The following is a 19577-nucleotide window of genomic DNA, read 5'->3' as shown; positions in this document are numbered from 1 at the left end:
ATAATTTTTTTTTTTTTCAAAATTTCTTGGACACTGGAGCACCACTTCAGATTTTGGCCTTGGACCCTGAAGGGGTTAATACATGCTTAAAATTGTACTCTTGTTTCCTTAGCTACCTCATTTTGTAGTCTGTAAGCATTAGGATCAGTCTGCCCAAAATGCACTGCATGCTAGTGACTTTCTTTTGTGCTCAACAATATTTTATTGCATGTAAATTACATTTTGTTTGAGACAAAATAATTACCATATGTTACTGGCCATAAGTTGACCTCAACCATAAGAGGGGATTTAAAGAGAGATTTTGTGGCTTGTTGTACAGGAGTGTGAGCAAAGTAACATTTATGAACGGATTCAGTGAAACCGGTCAGATGGACTTGAAGCTTAGAGGTGGAAGAACAGTGCCTGCATTCAAATCAAAGGAGGAGTGGAGAGGGTCATCTGACGTCTAAGCACATTTGGCAAAACAGCTACTGAGTGAGCGATGGTGGGAGATGACCAGCTTGTTAAAATAAGGCCTTAGCAAGATAATTAAAACAAAGATATTTATCATTATGTAGACTCAGAGAGTTATATTTATACCTGGCCACGCTCTAGAGTCAATGGAGTGGCTTTGTCGATGGGGAATTTGTCTTGGCTGAGGTAATGAAACCCTGGAGCAGTGCTGATGTCCTCTTGAGGTCCCAGCTTGTGAGACCCAGGGTACACACACAGACCACCGTTGCTCGGGTCAGCTGCATCTAAGCTGATGAACACTGCCACCATGGAGTCCTTCTCAAAGGGGAAGTAATGGTAATCCTGCCAAGACATGAAAAAAATTAATTTTAAACAATAAACAGTAACTCTGAATCATCAGAAATATCTTGGATTAGATATACAGTGGAACCCTGACTTACGAGTTTAATCCGTTCCAGGAGCTAGCTCGTAACTCAATTTACTTGTATATCAAATTAATTTTCCTCATTTAAATTAATTGAAAAGCCATTAATCCGTTCCTGCACTACGGCCAGAGAAAAAATAGTTGAATATGACACTAATATCAACTGTACAGCTTATTTATCTATCACAATTCATCTAATATGACATAATAAAGATGATATATACTCTAGAATGAATAAAATAGGCCATAATATGGTGGCAAAGGTAGCGGCAGAAGCGTCCGCCATTTCTGTCCCAATCTGAGTTTAGTATCTTCCCATGTTCTTACTGTAAGAGAAAACGGAGTATTTCTGAGGCTAACTGCAGTAGATCACTAGTTTTCTAAGGAAAACACTGAAATAATGTACAGTGGATCCCCGGTTAACGATATTCTCAGGTGCTAAAGTAGAACAAGTTCACAATTTTGGCATTATATTCCAAAGCTCATTTATTTTATAGTACTACCTACTATCATATTCCCAAGCTCCATTATTTGATCATCACTTTATTTGTACTAGTCCCTTTTATATTGTCTCCTTTATTTTAGCTTAAAAAAAAAAAAAAAAAAAAAAAAAAAAAAAAACATTAGCCCATTATTTTACATTTGTTAAATAATTCAGGTGCTATTTTTTAGCTTAAGACTATTTACTTTGTTTTATACTTAATTCTAACTATAGATTCACTACAAATCTTATGATTACAAGCATTGATCCAGATACCAACCTCTTATTTAATGACTTAAATGAATCAAACAGTTACTGTAATTACTACACTGCAGAACAATCAAAGGCACTTCTCAGTGCCAACAACAACATAACTATCTTTAACTACAATATCAGATCTTTAAGCAAGCATTACGATGACCTCATAGCATTACTAAATTCCTTACATGCCAATATGTCCATCATTACACTAACTGAAACCTGGCTAAAGCCTGATACTACAGATGTCTATACCATTCCTGGTTACACAGCCATACACAACTGTAGGCCAGACCAACAAGGGGGTGGCACAGCCATATACTACTCAGACCAACTAGAATGTATCACTAATACTTGCACAAGAGATGAACATGGGGAATATATAATAGCCAAATTCAAATCCAAATACCTACAAAAACCTCTCACATTGATAAACATCTACAGAGTTCCACAGTCAAACATTAGCCAATTTAGTCAAAACCTAGGAAGTATGATAACTGATGCACGCATGAACAAAGATCACTTACTACTCTCAGGTGACTTCAATATAAATCTCCTGCAAGACCAGGACCCACACGTTACTGAATTCACAAACACAATGAGTAACTGTATGTTGCTACCAACAGTAACAAAACCTACAAGAGTTACAGAGACTAGTGTTTCCCTACTTGACCACATCTGGACCAACACCATATCCCCTTTAAAATCAGGCATAATTACAGATAATACCACAGACCACTACCCTACTTTCCTCATAACAACTCTTGGTAAATTACCCCAAGACACTACTAAAGTCACCTTCAGACTTCACAATGAGGCAGCCATTAATAACTTCACAACAGCATTAGCAAACATTGATTGGCACACTGAGCTAGAAATCAATACAGATATTGACGAATGTATTAATAATTTTCTAAAAAAGACTCAATACCTCTATAACAAGCACTGCCCTAAAAAAACTAAGCAGATGACAGCTAAGAGACTGAACAGTCCCTGGCTAACACCCAGCATTCTCAAATCCATAAATACAAAACACCAATATGAAAAACAGTACAGAATGGGTCACATAACCAGAGACCAAACAAAACGTTACTCGTCAATCCTAACCAGCCTGATAAGAAGGGCAAAAAAATTGTATTATGAGAACAGATTATCCAACTTACGAGGTGATATAAAAAAGACCTGGAAAACCCTATCAGAAATTCTGGGAACAAAAAAGATATCACGAAATAGCGAAATAAAATTAGCAAAATCAGATGAACCCCAACTCCCACCAACAGAAACAGCAAACAGACTCAATGATTTCTTCTCCACTATAGGACAAAACCTTGCCAATAAAATCCCAAGCTCAGATACCCCACCAAATGACTACCTCACCGGCAACTACCCGAACACACTGTTCCTAGCTCCGACTAACCCATACGAAGTCTCCCTTATTATCAACGCACTAAAAAACAAGACAGGAGATTTAAATACCTTACCACCCTTTATATACAAAAAAGTGTCACAAGTGCTATCACCAATCATTGCAACACTCTTTAACAAATCCATTGAATCCTCCACCTTCCCTACAGTACTCAAAATAGCAAGGGTCACCCCGATCCACAAAGGAGGAGACCAAACAGAGTTGAATAACTATAGGCCAATATCCAACTTACACCCTCTCTCAAAAATCTTCGAAAAATTAATTCATAAACGAATCTACTCCTACCTTATCTCCCAAAACATACTCAACCCCTGCCAATTTGGATTCAGGCCTAATAAAAATACTAATGATGCTATTATACACATGCTAGAACATATATACACTGCAATAGAGAAAAAAGAAGTCCCACTGGGGATCTTCATTGACTTACGTAAAGCTTTTGATACAGTTGACCATGACTTGCTCCACGTAAAATTATCACACTATGGTATAAGAGGGCACTCCCTCAACTACCTCAAGTCATACCTCAGCAACAGAAGCCAATATGTGTACGCAAATGGGGCAAACTCTTCTGCACAACCAATTACAGTTGGTGTCCCACAGGGAAGTGTCCTTGGCCCTCTTCTCTTTCTCCTATACATAAATGACCTACCAAATGCTTCTCAATTACTCAAACCCACACTATTTGCTGATGACACAACATACGTCTTCTCCCACCCGAGCCCAGTCAAGCTAGCCAATACTGTAAATACCGAATTACAGAAAATATCTACCTGGATGAGTACTAACAAACTTACACTAAACATTGACAAAACCTACTTCATTCAGTTTGGTAACAGAGCTACAGATGTCCCTCTTAACATAATGATAAACGGATCACCTATCACAAAGCTAACAGAGGGAAAATTCTTAGGAATCCACCTTGATAATAGACTCAAATTTCATACACATATACAACAAATTTCTAAGAAAATTTCCAAGACTGTAGGCATACTATCGAAGATACGGTACTATGCTCCACAGTCAGCCCTCCTGGCCCTATATCACTCTCTTATTTACCCCTATCTCACCTATGGAATTTGTGCATGGGGCTCAACAACAAGTAACCATCTCAGACCACTAATTACCCAACAAAAGGCTGCAGTTAGAATGATAACAAATTCTCACTACAGGCAGCACACTCCACCAATATTCAATACACTCAACCTACTCACCATACAAAACATCCATACTTATTACTGCACCTATTACATACATAGAACACTCAACTCTGATATTAACCCTCCCCTCAAACATCTCCTTGCCAACCTCAACAGAACACATGACCATAACACAAGGCACAGATCACTCTTTGATATTCCTCGTGTCCATCTCACGCTATGCAAAAACTCAATGCACATAAAAGGCCCTAAAATCTGGAATTCATTACCTGTTAATATAAAAGAAACACTACCTGTTTATAAATTCAAGTCTCTTCTCAAAGATCACTTACTCACCCAAAACCAAATAAATACTGAATAACTGAACCTTATAAATTGTATATCTTAAATGTTTCTCACAATTATATCACATAAATGTTAAACCTAAAACCCAATCTAACTTTATTATTTTTTAAATTCACTACCTAACAGAATACTCCATTCTACTGAATTTACAACAATGCATGCAACCATATGACCTGTCTTTGTAATACTCACTTGTGCTTTATAGTAATCAGTTTACATTAATGTTTTTCACTGATTTCATCATTGCTTAGTTAATCTTAAGTTAATTTTAAGCCAGCCCGTAATGCTATGCATAGTATAAGTGGCTTTGGCATGCTGCTCTTATCTGTATTTTTTTTTTGTATCTCTGTAAGTGTGCTCAAATTATAAATAAATAAATAAATAAATAAATAAATAAATAAATAAATAAATAAATTCCAGAAGTATGTTCAGGTGCCAGTACTGACCGAATTTGTTCCCATAAGGAATATTGTGAAGTAGATTAGTCCATTTCAGACCCCCAAACATACACGTACAAACACACTTACATAAATACACTTACATAATTGGTCGCATTGGGAGGTGATCGTTAAGCGGGGGTCCACTGTATTTATAAACAAGAAATATCGTATAAAAACGGTGTATATAAAGCGTGGGTGAGGGATGTTGATGGAAATCATCATCCTTTTCTTCTAAGTACTGTCCTTTGCACTTATTTTCTTAGGATCCATGGTTAGAAAAAAGAAATTTGGTCAAATGACTGTAAAAAATACAAGCATGAGAAAACTGCTCCGACAGCAATGTAAACATATTTACTGCTTACCAGCTGTGCCAACTAGCAGAAGCAATCTGAATTATTATTTTTTTTTTATTATCACACTGGCCGATTCCCACCAAGGCAGGGTGGCCCAAAAAAGAAAAACTTTCACCATCATTCACTCCATCACTGTCTTGCCAGAAGGGTGCTTTACACTACAGTTTTTAAACTGCAACATTAACACCCCTCCTTCAGAGTGCAGGCACTGTACTTCCCATCTCCAGGACTCAAGTCCGGCCTGCCGGTTTCCCTGAACCCCTTCATAAATGTTACTTTGCTCACACTCCAACAGCACGTCAAGTATTAAAAACCATTTGTCTCCATTCACTCCTATCAAACAAGCTCACACATTATTACGTACGTATTATGCATTATTATTATTATTATTATTATTATAATTATTATTAATTTAGGGAACTGAAGCTCTATTATTACTATAATAATTACCATATTATTATATTTATTATTATTATTAACCCTTTGACTGTTGCAATCCCCTTTCTGAAACTGTCATTCTACGTTGAAAAGTTTTTGGAAAAAAAAAATTATTTTTTCTTATGAAATGATAGAGAATCTTTTCCCGGTGGTAATGACACCAAAAGTGTGAAATTTAATAGAAAACTTACAGAATTACGCTCCCGCGAAGTTAGCAATCCAGGCGATATATACACACCGGCGATTTCGCTGACTTTGAGCCCTATTTTTGGCCAATTCCATTGTTCCAGTCATCCAAACTCATAGCTATTTGTTTAGAACTCGATTTTTTCTATCAACTGAGTACAAGAAACCTCCCATTTACTGATTTCAACTACCCAATAAAGTGGTCAGAAATTAGTGATTTGGCCAATTTCACGCAAATTAAAAAGATGCCAATTTCAAAATAGGGTCCAGAATAAATAATGCAGACATTCTTGGCACTAAAATAACATATCCTCTATTCATTAGTCATGTCTCCAGGCCCCTCTTATATTACTCTTGCTTTCTATTTTGATACTTTATTCACATAAAAAATAGAAGATTTACTGTTATGCAGACTACTGCATTATTGTAAAAATGGTATAAATAATATCAGCGCAGTAGTGAAAGAATATCAGACTCCCCAGTTAACGTGTATTGGACGTGTGGCGTGATTTGCTTACTCTTGAACATTGGTAAAAATTGAACATTTCCTCTACTTTGAGCTCAAGTTCAAGGTCGTTTTCATTGTAAAACTAATCAAAATCATCTCTATTTCTGTAAAATGTTTTCCATTATATCAAATAAGACCAAGAAAATGAGAATACAACCATAAATACTATATGAAAATACACCTCAAAGTTGGCGTTTTAATCCAAAAATAGAGTAAGAGTTTCTTTTTCTCATTATGCACTGCATGCTGCAGGATTTTTTTTTAAACAGTGCACACTGACGCACAGCCCCATTCTCTCACATGTGGCCCTACCAGCTTTCTCCTGCTTGATTTGAAGCCGCTAGAATTATTAAGTATACAGAGGACCCTCATTTTTCGTAAGGCTCGAAAGTCGTAATTTTCGAAAATCATTATTTTTTCGTCAAAACATTGACTCGAAAATCGTTGTTTGACTTGCAAATAGTCGTTTGTCTCGGATGCGTATGCACGGCCCCGAGCAGCCTCACACCATTCCCAGCTAGTGTGCCATTGTTTATCAGTGAGTGAAGATGATCCCAGGAGTTCATATGATACATTTCATAATATTCCATTCGTTTTAGTGCTTGCAACTGCTAAATAAGCCACCATGGCTCCTAAGAAAGCTTCTAGTGCCAGCCCTTTGGTAAAGAATATGAGAAACACATATAATTTAAGAAAAAGTTTGTAGAAAAATACGAAAGTGGTGGTGGTAGAGTGGTAGCAGTTGTGATAGTGGTAGAGGGTGGTCATGATGGTGGTAGAGGGTGGTAGTGATGGTGGTAGAAGGTGGTAGAGGGTGCTAGTGATGGCAGTAGAGGGTGGTAGCAGTTGTGATAGTGGTAGAGGGTGGTAGCAATTGTGATAGTGGTAGGAGCCACCATGGCTCCTAAGAAAGCTTCTAGTGCCAGCCCTTTGGTAAAGAATGTTAGAAACACATATACTTTAAGAAAATGTTTGTAGAAAAATACGAAAGTGGTGGTGGTAGAGTGGTAGCAGTTGTGATAGTGGTAGAGGGTGGTCATGATGGTGGTAGAGGGTGGTAGTGATGGCAGTAGAGGGTGGTAGTGATGGTAGTAGAGGGTAGTAGCAGTTGTGATAGTGGTAGAGGGTGGTAGCAGTTGTGATAGTGGTAGAGGATGGTAGCAGTTGTGATAGTGGTAGAGGGTGGTAGCAGTTGTGATAGTGGTAGAGGGTGGTAGCAGTTGTGATAGTGGTAGAGGGTGTTAGCAGTTGCGAGAGTGGTAGAGGGTGGTAGTGATGGTAGTGGTTGTGATGGTGGTAGTGATTGTGATGGTGGTAGTGTGTACCTTCTTCAGTGATTCAGCAATTCTACTAACTCCTCCAATGTTGTTGGAGTTATATAGGGCTACAGAAAACATCGCTGCCTCAGCTGCTGCTTCACCGCCATTATGGATGGCTTATGCTCTCAGTGGCCCTCATTTATTTATTTATTTATTTATTTATTTATTTAGTAATTTGAGCATACATACAGAGGTACAAAAAAATACAGGTAAGAGCAGCATGCCAAAGCCACTTATATGCATAGCATTACGGGCTGGCTTAAAATTAACTTAAGATTAACTAAGCAATGATGAAATCATTGATAAAACATTATTGTAAACAGATAACTATAAAGCACAAATGAGTATTACAAAGACAGGTCATATGGTTGCATGCATTGCTGTACATTCAGTCGAATGGAGTATTCTGTTAGATTGGGTTTTAGGTTTAACATTTATGTGATATAATTGTGAGAAACATTTAAGATATACAATTTATAAGGTTCAGTTATTCAGTATTTATTTGGTTTTGCGTGAGTAAGTGATCTTTGAGAAGAGACTTGAATTTATAAACAGGTAGTGTTTCTTTTATATTTACAGGTAATGAATTCCAGATTTTAGGGCCTTTTATGTGCATTGAGTTTTTGCATAGTGTGAGATGGACACGAGGAACATCAAAGAGTGATCTGTGCCTTGTGTTATGGTCATGTGTTCTGTTGAGGTTGGTAAGATGTTTGAGGGGAGGATTAATATCACAGTTAAGTGTTCTATGTATGTAATAGGTGCAATAATAAGTATGGATGTTTTGTATGGTGAGTAGGTTGAGTGTTTTGAATATTGGTGGAGTGTGCTGCCTGTAGTGAGAATTTGTTATCATTCTAACTGCAGCCTTTTGTTGGGTAATTAGTGGTCTGAGATGGTTAATTGTTGTTGAGCCCCATGCACAAATTCCATAGGTGAGATAGGGGTAAATAAGAGAGTGATATAGGGCCAGGAGGGCTGACTGTGGAGCATAGTACTGTATCTTCGATAGTATGCCTACAGTCTTGGAAATTTTCTTAGAAATTTGTTGTATATGTGTATGAAATTTGAGTCTATTATCAAGGTGGATTCCTAAGAATTTTCCCTCTGTTAGCTTTGTGATAGGTGATCCGTTTATCATTATGTTAAGAGGGACATCTGTAGCTCTGTTACCAAACTGAATGAAGTAGGTTTTGTCAATGTTTAGTGTAAGTTTGTTAGTCCTCATCCAGGTAGATATTTTCTGTAATTCGGTATTTACAGTATTGGCTAGCCTGACTGGGCTCGGGTGAGAGAAGACGTATGTAGTGTCATCTGCAAATAGTGTGGGTTTGAGTAATTGCGAAGCATTTGGTAGGTCATTTATGTATAGGAGAAAGAGAAGAGGGCCAAGGACACTTCCCTGTGGGACACCAACTGTAATTGGTTGTGCGGAAATGCTTGCTCCGTTTGCGTACACATATTGGCTTCTGTTGCTGAGGTATGACTTGAGGTAGTTGAGGGAGTGCCCTCTTATACCATAGTGTGACAATTTTACGTGGAGCAAGTCATGGTCAACTGTATCAAAAGCTTTATGTAAGTCAATGAAGATCCCCAGTGGGACTTCTTTTTTCTCTATTGCAGTGTATATATGTTCTAGCATGTGTATAATAGCATCATTAGTATTTTTATTAGGCCTGAATCCAAATTGGCAGGGGTTGAGTATGTTTTGGGAGATGAGGTAGGAGTAGATTACTCAAATACTCAAACCCACACTTTTTGCAGATGACACTACATACGTCTTCTCTCACCCGAGCCCAGTCACGCTAGCCAATACCGTAAACACCGAATTACAGAAAATATCTACCTGGATGAGGACTAACAAACTTACACTAAACATTGACAAAACCTACTTCATTCAGTTTGGTAACAGAGCTACAGATGTACCTCTTAACATAACAATAAACGGATCACCTATCACAAAGCTAACAGAGGGAAAATTCCTAGGAATCCACCTCGATAATAGACTCAAATTTCATACACATACACAACAAATTTCTAAGAAAATCTCCAAGACTGTAGGCATACTATCGAAGATACGGTACTATGTTCCACAGTCAGCCCTCCTGGCCCTTTATCACTCTCTTATTTACCCCTATCTCACCTATGGAATTTGTGCATGGGGCTCAACAACAATTAACCATCTCAGACCACTAATTACCCAACAAAAAGCTGCAGTTAGAATGATAACAAATTCTCACTACAGGCAACACACTCCACCAATATTCAAAACACTCAACCTACTCACCATACAAAACATCCATACTTATTATTGCACCTATTACATACATAGAACACTTAACTCTGATATTAACCCTCCCCTCAAACATCTCCTTGCCAACCTCAACAGAACACATGACCATAACACAAGGCACAGATCACTCTTTGATGTTCCTCGTGTCCATCTCACGCTATGCAAAAACTCAATGCACATAAAAGGCCCTAAAATCTGGAATTCATTACCTGTAAATATAAAAGAAACACTACCTGTTTATAAATTCAAGTCTCTTCTCAAAGATCACTTACTCACTCAAAACTAAATAAATACTGAATAACTGAACCTTATAAATTGTATATCCTATATGTTTTTCACAATTATATCACACAAATGTTAAACCTAGGACCCAATCTAACTTTATTATTTTTTTAAATACACTACCTAACAGAATACTCCATTCGACTGAATGTACAGCAATGCAAGCACCCATATGACCTGTCTTTGTAATACTCATTTGTGCTTTATAGTTATCTGTTTACAATAATGTTTTATCACTGATTTCATCATTGCTTAGTTAATCTTAAGTTAATTTTAAGCCAGCCCGTAATGCTATCCATATAAGTGGCTTTGGCATGCTGCTCTTACCTGTATTTTTTGTACCTCTGTTTGTATGCTTAAATTACTAAATAAATAAATAAATAAAAAGAGGGTGTAAATTGGATATTGGCCTATAGTTATTCAACTCTGTTTGGTCTCCCCCTTTATGGATCGGGGTGACCCTTGCTATTTTGAGAACTGTAGGGAAGGTGGAGGATTCAATGGATTTGTTAAAGAGTGTTGCAATGATTGGTGATAGCACTTGTGACACTTTTTTGTATATAAAGGGTGGTAAGGTATTTAAATCTCCTGCCTTGTTTTTTAGTGCGTTGATAATAAGGGAGACTTCGTATGGGTTAGTCGGAGCTAGGAACAGTGTGTTCGGGTAGTTGCCAGTGAGGTAGTCATTTGGTGGGGTATCTGAGCTTGGGATTTTATTGGCAAGGTTTTGTCCTATAGTGGAGAAGAAATCATTGAGTCTGTTTGCTGTTTCTGTTGGTGTGAGTTGGGGTTCATCTGATTTTGCTAATTTTATTTCGCTATTTCGTGATATCTTTTTTGTTCCCAGAATTTCTGATAGGGTTTTCCAGGTCTTTTTTATATCACCTCGTAAGTTGGATAATCTGTTCTCATAATACAATTTTTTTGCCCTTCTTATCAGGCTGGTTAGGACTGACGAGTAACGTTTTGTTTGGTCTCTGGTTATGTGACCCATTCTGTACTGTTTTTCATATCGGTGTTTTGTATTTATGGATTTGAGAATGCTGGGTGTTAGCCAGGGACTGTTCAGTCTCTTAGCTGTCATCTGTTTAGTTTTTTTAGGGCAGTGCTTGTTATAGAGGTATTGGGTCTTTTTTAGAAAATTATTAAAACATTCGTCAATATCTGTATAGATTTCTAGCTCAGTGTGGCAGCCAGTCAATGTTTGTTACTGCTGTTGTGAAGTTATTAATGGCTGCCTCATTGTGAAGTCTGAAGGTGACTTTAGTAGTGTCTTGGGGTAATTGACCAAGAGTTGTTATGAGGAAAATAGGGTAGTGGTCTGTGGTATTATCTGTAATTATGCCTGATTTTAAAGGGGATATGGTGTTGGTCCAGATGTGGTCAAGTAGGGAAACACTAGTCTCCATAACTCTTGTAGGTTTTGTTACTGTTGGTAGCAACATGCAGTTACTCATTGTGTTAGTGAATTCAGTAACGTGTGGGTCCTGGTCTTGCAGGAGATTTATATTGAAGTCACCTGAGAGTAGTAAGTGATCTTTGTTCATGCGTGCATCAGTTATCATACTTCCTAGGTTTTGACTAAATTGGCTAATGTTTGACTGTGGAACTCTGTAGATGTTTATCAGTTTGAGAGGTTTTGGTAGGTATTTGGATTTGAATTTAGCTATTATATATTCCCCATGTTCATCCCTTGTGCAAGTATTAGTGATACATTCTAGTTGGTCTGAGTAGTATATAGCTGTGCCACCCCCTTGTTGATCTGTCCTACAGTTGTGTATGGCTGTGTAACCAAGAATGGCATAGACATCTGTAGTATCAGGCTTTAGCCAGGTTTTAGTTAGTGTAATGATGGAAATATTGGCATGCAAGGAATTTAGTAATGCTATGAGGTCATTGTAATGCTTGCTTAAAGATCTGATATTGTAGTTAAAGACAGTTATGTTTTTGTTGGCTCTGAGAAGTGCCTTTGATTGTTCTGCTGTGTAGTAATTACAGTAACTGTTTGATTCATTTAAGTTATTCAATAAGAGGTTGGTATCAGGATCAATGCTTGTAATCATAAGATTTGTAGTGAATCTATAGTTAGAATTAAGTATAAAACAAAGTAAATATTCTAAAGCTAAAAAATAGCACCTGAATTATTTAACAAATGTAAAAATAATGAGCTAAGGTAGTTTTTTAAAGCTAAAATAAAAGAGACAATATAAAAGGGACTAAAATAATTTGTGGTGAACAAATAAAGTGATGATCAAATAATGGAGCTTGGGAATATGATAGTAGGTAGTACTTCAAAGGTAATTCTTTAAAGTTAGAATTATAATATAAAATTATAATATAAAAGGGACTAATATAAGTTGTGGTGAACAATAAAGTGGTAGTCAAAAAATGAGCTTTGGAATATAATGGCAAAATAGTGAACTTATTACACTTTAGCACCTGAGAATAGCACCTTGATTATTTTAACAATTGTGAATATATGAACTAAGGTAGTTATATAAAGCTAAAATAAAGGAAAAATATATAAGGGACTAAAATTAAGTAATGGTAAACAAAGTTAAATGGACAGATAGTCACTATGAAATAATATTGGTTTAGGAGTAAGATCTGATTTGTAAAATTAAATAAGTTGGGCAGTTTATTGCACAATAAAAAGTAAAAAAATGAGGTAGTTGGTACTAGCTAGCAAAAGATAGTTTTGGTACTTCCAAAAAGTAGTTGGAATATACACTAATTGCACACACAATAAATAGTGGCTAAGAAAACAAGTAGTGGTAAACAAAATTAAATGGACAGGTAAGAACAATGAATAATATTAATTTGGAGTAAGATTTGACTTGTAACTTAAAATTATGAGCAATTAATAGCAGTAAGAAAGAAGTATAAAGTATTGGAGGTAGTTAGCATTAGCTAGTGATGAAAAAAATAATAAAAATAATAATGCACAATATAATAGTAACATACACTGTATGCACCACACGTATATATGTATTAAGGGCACTTATCTAATCTGTTACAGAAATGTCCGCTTTTCTAAGGAAGGTAGAGAAATCATGTTTGTTTGAGATAGTATATTGTTGTCCTGTTGATGTTTTCCTTACTAGTATTTTCCCATCTCGCATGAAACACTGATGTATTTTGTTTTCCTGTTTAAGTTTTCTCAGCCTGAACAGAAGGTTATGACGTTTTCTTGTTAGACACTCATTTATGTACACTCCATTTTTCATTGTAATTGCTGATTTAATTAGGTCCTTTCTTTTATCGTATGAATGAAGTCGGATCATTATACTGTGTTTACTTCCTGGTTTTCCTAGCAAACGTGTTTCTTTGATTTCATTGTTTTGCACGATGACTTGTACGCGGTCCTGTATTATCCTGACAGCAGTTTCTTTGCACTGTGCTTGGGTTATGTCACTTGGAATGTGTGGACTGTTTATTATAACTGCATCAGACAACTTATCTTGTTCAGTTTTGTCGTCTTGGAAATTAAGGTATTCATTTAGTCAAGTGTGCATGTTCTGATTCCAGTCCTTGATTGCTTCTTCAACCTTCATATTTATTGTATTTATTTGTTCAGTGTGACTGGCTATAGCTGCTTTCAGAGTATTTTCTGTGTCAACACTTCCCGAGGTAATCTTCTCTTCAAGGTTTTGGATCTTGTTCTCGAGGTTGGTTATCTTGGATTCTCGTCGCTCGAGTGTTGCTTTGATATCTTTGATTTCGTTTTCTAGAGCAACGATGTAGTCCTTGATACTGTCAGGAATAATCATTCCTGAGTAATCATGGGTGAATCCTTTAAAGGGAGTGGAGTTGGAGGGGGAGTCAGCCAACAACAACACAACACCTCTCGTGACATACATAATGACTTATTTTATTCATTCTAGAGTATATTCCATGTTTCCATATTATTAATATTGTTTATTATGTCATATTAGTTGAATTGTGATAGATAAATAAGCCGTAGAGTTGATATTAGTGTCATATTCTCCAACAATAGACTCGCCTCTCCTCCCTCAAAGGCCCTAAAATCTGGAACACCTTACCTGAAAACTCTAGAACTGCAGACACAATCATCACCTTCAAAACTACCGTTAGAAAACATCTTATCTCCCTGATACACCCCATCAACTAACTACATAAAAACCACCTGGTGGTTCACACTTACACTCACTCACTCACCCATTTGACTATAAGCACAGAATTACGTATCTTAATTTATTTATTTATTTATTTATTTATTTCCAATTTGTGCACACATACAGAGGTACAAAAAAAATACAGATAAGAGCAGTATGCCAAAGCCACTTATACTATGCATAGCATTACGGGCTGGCTTAAAATTAACTTAAGATTAACTAAGCAATGATTATTATTATTATTATAATCAAAAAGAAGCGCTAAGCCACAAGGACTATACAGCGCTGCTACTAAGCAATGATGAAATCAGTGATAAAACATTAATGTAAACAGATAACTATAAAGCACAAGTGAGTATTACAAAGACAGGTCATATGGTTGCATTCAGTTAGGTAGTGATTCTGTTAGGTAGTGTATTTAAAAAATAATAAAGTTAGATTGGGTTTTAGGTTTAACATTTATGTGATATAATTGTGAGAAACATAAGATATACAATTTATAATGTTCAGTTATTCAGTATTTATTTGGTTTTGGGTGAGTAAGTAATCTTTGAGAAGAGACTTGAATTTATAAACAGGTTGTGTTTCTTTTATATTTACAGGTAATGAATTCCAGATTTTAGGGCCTTTTATGTGCATTGAGTTTTTGCATAGTGTGAGATGGACACGAGGAACATCAAAGAGTGATCTGTGCCTTGTGTTATGGTCATGTGTTCTGTTGAGGTTGGCAAGGAGATGTTTGAGGGGAGGGTTAATATCAGAGTTAAGTGTTCTATGTATGTAATAGGTGCAGTAATAAGTATGGATGTTTTGTATGGTGAGTAGGTTTAGTGTATTAAATATTGGTGGAGTGTGCTGCCTGTAGTGAGAATTTGTTATCATTCTAACTGCAGCCTTTTGTTGGGTAATTAGTGGTCTGAGATGGTTAATTGTTGTTGAGCCCCATGCACAAATTCCATAGGTGAGATAGGGGTAAATAAGAGAGTGATATAGGGCCAGGAGGGCTGACTGTGGAACATAGTACCGTATCTTCGATAGTATGCCTACAGTCTTGGAAATTTTCTTAGAAATTTGATGTATATGTGTATGAAATTTGAGTCTATTATCAAGGTGGATTCCTAAGAATTTTCCCTCTGTTAGTTTTGTGATAGGTGATCCATTTAAAATAATGATTCCTAACTAGTCACAAGTTTGCCTGTGATACTCCAATATAGAAATTATGTATTGTACCGAAACAAAAGCATTCACATTGCTAAACTCACAAACTAGTATTTAGTCACTTAGTATTTAGTCAACTTACTCCATAATTTGTAATAATTTAGAGTTAAGAATTAATCTAAGTTTGCCCGAAATGCCTAGCCTTGCTAGGTGTTCTAGTGGCCCCCTCTGCAATTAGTATTTTATTACATGTAAACCACACAATAACCAAAATCTGTAAACCCCGCATTGTAATCCTTATAGAGAATAAACTTTGATTTGATTTGATCTGCCATACACCAACAAGAGTTATCAATAATGGTAAGTGTGATGTTAAATGTTACCTTTGATACCTTTGAAGAATTTCGAGAGTATATCTACTCTCTGAACCCGGTCATGGGCCAGGCTCGTCTGGTGCTCACCTGGTCAACCAGGCTGTTGCTGCTGGAGGCCCGCTGCCCCACACATCACAGCCTGGTTGATGTGGCACCTGGTGAAGATACTTGTCTAGTTTCCTCTTGAAGGCTTCAACACTTGTTCCAGCAGTGTTTCTGATATCTTCTGGTAAGATGTTGAAAAGTCTGGGACCCTGGATGTTGATACAGTGTTCCCTTATTGTCCCCACTGCACCCCTGCTCCTCACTGGGTTTATTTTACACTTCCTCCCATATCTCTCACTCCAGTATGTTGTTATGGCAGTGTGCAGATTTGGGACCAAGCCCTCGAGTATCTTCCAGGTATATACAGGTACCATCTGACTTACGACCGAGTTCGGTTCCGACAAACCGGTCGTAAGTCGAAATGGACATAAGTCGAACCTTGCTACTGAATATTAACATCATATTTTTGTAATGACTTTATTTTATTGTTTTATTTTGGTATTTCATTTTTCACTTTACTTTTTATGCTGTTAGTACTGTATTTTATACTGTAAGGTTTAGGATAAACACTGTGTACAACACAAACACTTGTTTATTTTCCAGAAATTTGGCATAGAAAACACGGTCGTATGTTGAGCAGGTCGTAAGTCGGATGGTAGGTGTATTATCATGTACCTCTCTCTCCTCTGCTCCAATGAGTACATGTTCAAGACTTGCAGGTGTTCCCAGTAGTTTAGGTGCTTTACTAGCTCAATGTGAGCCATAAACGATCTCTGTATTTGTTCCAGCTCCGATATTTCTCCTGCCCTAAACGGGGCTGTCAGCACTGAGCAATATTCTAAGTGAGGGAGCACTAGCGATTTGAAGAGTGTCACCATCGGCATTGTTTCCCTTGTTTTGAAAGTTCTCAGTACCCACCCAGTCATCTTCCTGGCTGTCGTGATCTTTGTCTTGTTATGGTCTTTAAAAGAAAGGTCCACTGACATAATTATTCCTAGGTCTTTTACGTGTTCCTTACGTTCTATTTGGTGACCCTCTTGAGTTTTGTATATAGTGCTCCTTTTGAGTTCTTCATTCTTTCCATACCTAAGCAGCTGGAACTTATCACCATTGAACGTCATGTTGTTTTCCACTGCCCACTAGAAAACCCTGTTTATGTCTTCCTGTACTTTTTCAGTGTCCTCTACCGTACTGACGTTCATGCTTATTTTAGTGTCGTCTGCAAATGATGATACAAAAGTGTGCCGGGTGTTTTTGTCTATGTCTGCTATGAGGATGAGGAACAGCAGAGGTGCCAGGACAGTGCCTTGGGGCACTGGGCTTTTGACCTCGCTGATGCTGGATCTTGCCCTGTTCACTACTACTTTTTGTGTTCTGTGTTAGGAAACCGAAAATCCATCTGCCTACCTTCCCCGTAATGCCCATGGCATTACGGGGAAGGTCAGCAGATGTTCATTTATACAATTTAGTAGTACTTTACATTTATTTGGCATTCTTTTCTGCATGTAAATCTATATTTAAGCTAGGGAAGTGGCTAGGGAAGTGACCTCTGAAGTGACCTAGAGTCCTTATGGAGGGGGATTCCCCCTCCAAACAATAACCTCTCTTCCCTCTCTCCTCCTCCCTGACTTCCATTCATCAACAACAGCCTTCAATAAAGATAACTGTCATGTTGAATGTTCATTCTTTTGTACATGTATATCTATCTTTAAGGTAAAAAATATATTTTTTGATACTTCTGGATGTCTGGAACGAATTAATTGAATTTACATTATTTCTTATGTGGAAAATGGATTCGCAAATCGTCAATTTCAATAATAGTCACATTCTCAGGAATGAATTAATTACAAAAAAACGAGGGTTTACTGTATATACATCCGAAACACTGGCTCGTAAGACGTACGTATATATATGACCAAAACAGTCAAAGGGTTAATTTAGGGAAGTGAAGCTCTATCGTTATAATAATAATAATAATGATAATATATTATTAGTAGTATTATTATATTATTATTATTATTATTATTGTTATTATTAATTTAGGGAACTGAAGCTCTCTCGTTATTATAATAATACAGTAGATCGCCATTGAAGAATTGCGGCACAATTTTATGTAACATGTCATATAACATGGCTCAATTTGTGGGAATGAAAAAAAAAAGTTCTCTTTTGCTCAAGCAGCCGCCTTGTTGTGTATCAGCCGGGGAGACCTCCCGCCATCACTACCACTCCCTGACACCACCCCACCATCCCAGCGTTCGTAATTCATACGTGTCCAGTCCAGTCTTTCTCTGAATTGTATTATGATATTTTAATTACTATATATCTTGTAACTGCCAAGCAATCATGACAACCAGTAGCCATACCAGTGTTGCTGAAAATGGCATGAAGAGGTATAAGCACCTAAGTCTTAGAATTAACAAAGAAACAAAGATATTAGACAAGAGATAACCTGTAGCCATAACGAAGTGTTACTTTGTACACAGAAAAAGATGTTAACATGAGTTTGTGTGACTGACTTACTGAATGACTGACTGACTGAACTGACTTACTGAGTGACTTGACTGACTTACTGAGTGACTTGACTGACTTACTGAGTGACTTGCTGTAATATTATATATTTTTTTATTATATTATTATTATTATTATTATTAATTTAGGGAACTGAAGCTCTATCATTATTACTATTATATTATTATTATATTACTATTATTATTATTATTATTATTATTAATTTAGGGAACTGGAGCACAGATCCAACTCCCTAGATCAAGAGTCCCTCACCAGCCTCAAGGAACCTTGATGCTGGTGAGGGGCTCTTGATCTAGGGAATTGGATCTGTACTCTAGTTACTTAAATTAATAATAATAATAATAACACTTCTCCATGGGGAAGTGGAACAGAATTCTTCCTCTGTAAGCCATGCGTGTCGTAAGAGGCGACTAAAATGCCGGGAGCAAGGGGCTAGTAACCCCTTCTCCTGTATATATTACTAAATTTAAAAGGAGAAACTTCAGTTTTTTCTTTTGGGCCACCCCACCTCAGTGGGATACGGCTGGTACGTTGAAAGAAAGAAGAAGAATAATAACACTAATAATAATAATAATTATTATTATTTTATTATAATAACGAATGCCGGCAACTCAGTGCACTGTTTACCTTGCTGTGGGAGCAGTTCTCTCCTGCTTTGCTTTCATTTTTAACAGTCATTTGGCCAAATTTCATTTTTCTAAGCATGGGTTCTAAGAAAGTAAGTGTAAAAGACAGTGCTGAGAAGAAAAAGAGAACGATTTCCATGGAATTAAAGCATGCAATCATAGATAAACAAGCGAGGTGTCCAGGTTTTGGGGCGAGGGGGAAGAGGGGGGGGAGCGGGCTTATAACTCAAATGTTGGATCGTAACTCAGCAAAAAATCGACCCAGGGACGGATCATATCCTTTACCTTTGATATACCTTTGAAGAATTTCGAGAGTATATCTACTCTCTGAGCCCGGCCA

General features: G+C 36.9%; 2 protein-coding genes across 7 annotated transcripts in view; both read right to left on the bottom strand.

The window, feature by feature from the left end:
* The window catches only part of LOC128701821 (phytanoyl-CoA dioxygenase, peroxisomal), a 193197-nt gene that overhangs the window by 39266 nt on the left and 134354 nt on the right, over positions 1-19577 (bottom strand). For all 6 annotated transcript variants that reach the window (XM_070099843.1, XM_070099846.1, XM_070099841.1 and 3 more), the window contains one exon: positions 580-795. In XM_070099843.1, coding sequence (XP_069955944.1) covers positions 580-795 — 216 coding nt within the window. The remainder of the gene's footprint in view (positions 1-579; positions 796-19577) is intronic.
* The window catches only part of LOC138854784 (uncharacterized), a 338965-nt gene that overhangs the window by 199493 nt on the left and 119895 nt on the right, over positions 1-19577 (bottom strand). The gene's annotated exons all lie outside the window — the stretch shown is intronic.

Source organism: Cherax quadricarinatus, chromosome 69 (genome assembly GCF_038502225.1).
Source record: "Cherax quadricarinatus isolate ZL_2023a chromosome 69, ASM3850222v1, whole genome shotgun sequence".
Taxonomy (NCBI): Eukaryota; Metazoa; Arthropoda; class Malacostraca; order Decapoda; family Parastacidae; genus Cherax; species Cherax quadricarinatus.
The sequence above is the reverse complement of the archived record's forward strand: the minus strand, read 5'-3'. Positions and strand labels throughout refer to the sequence as shown.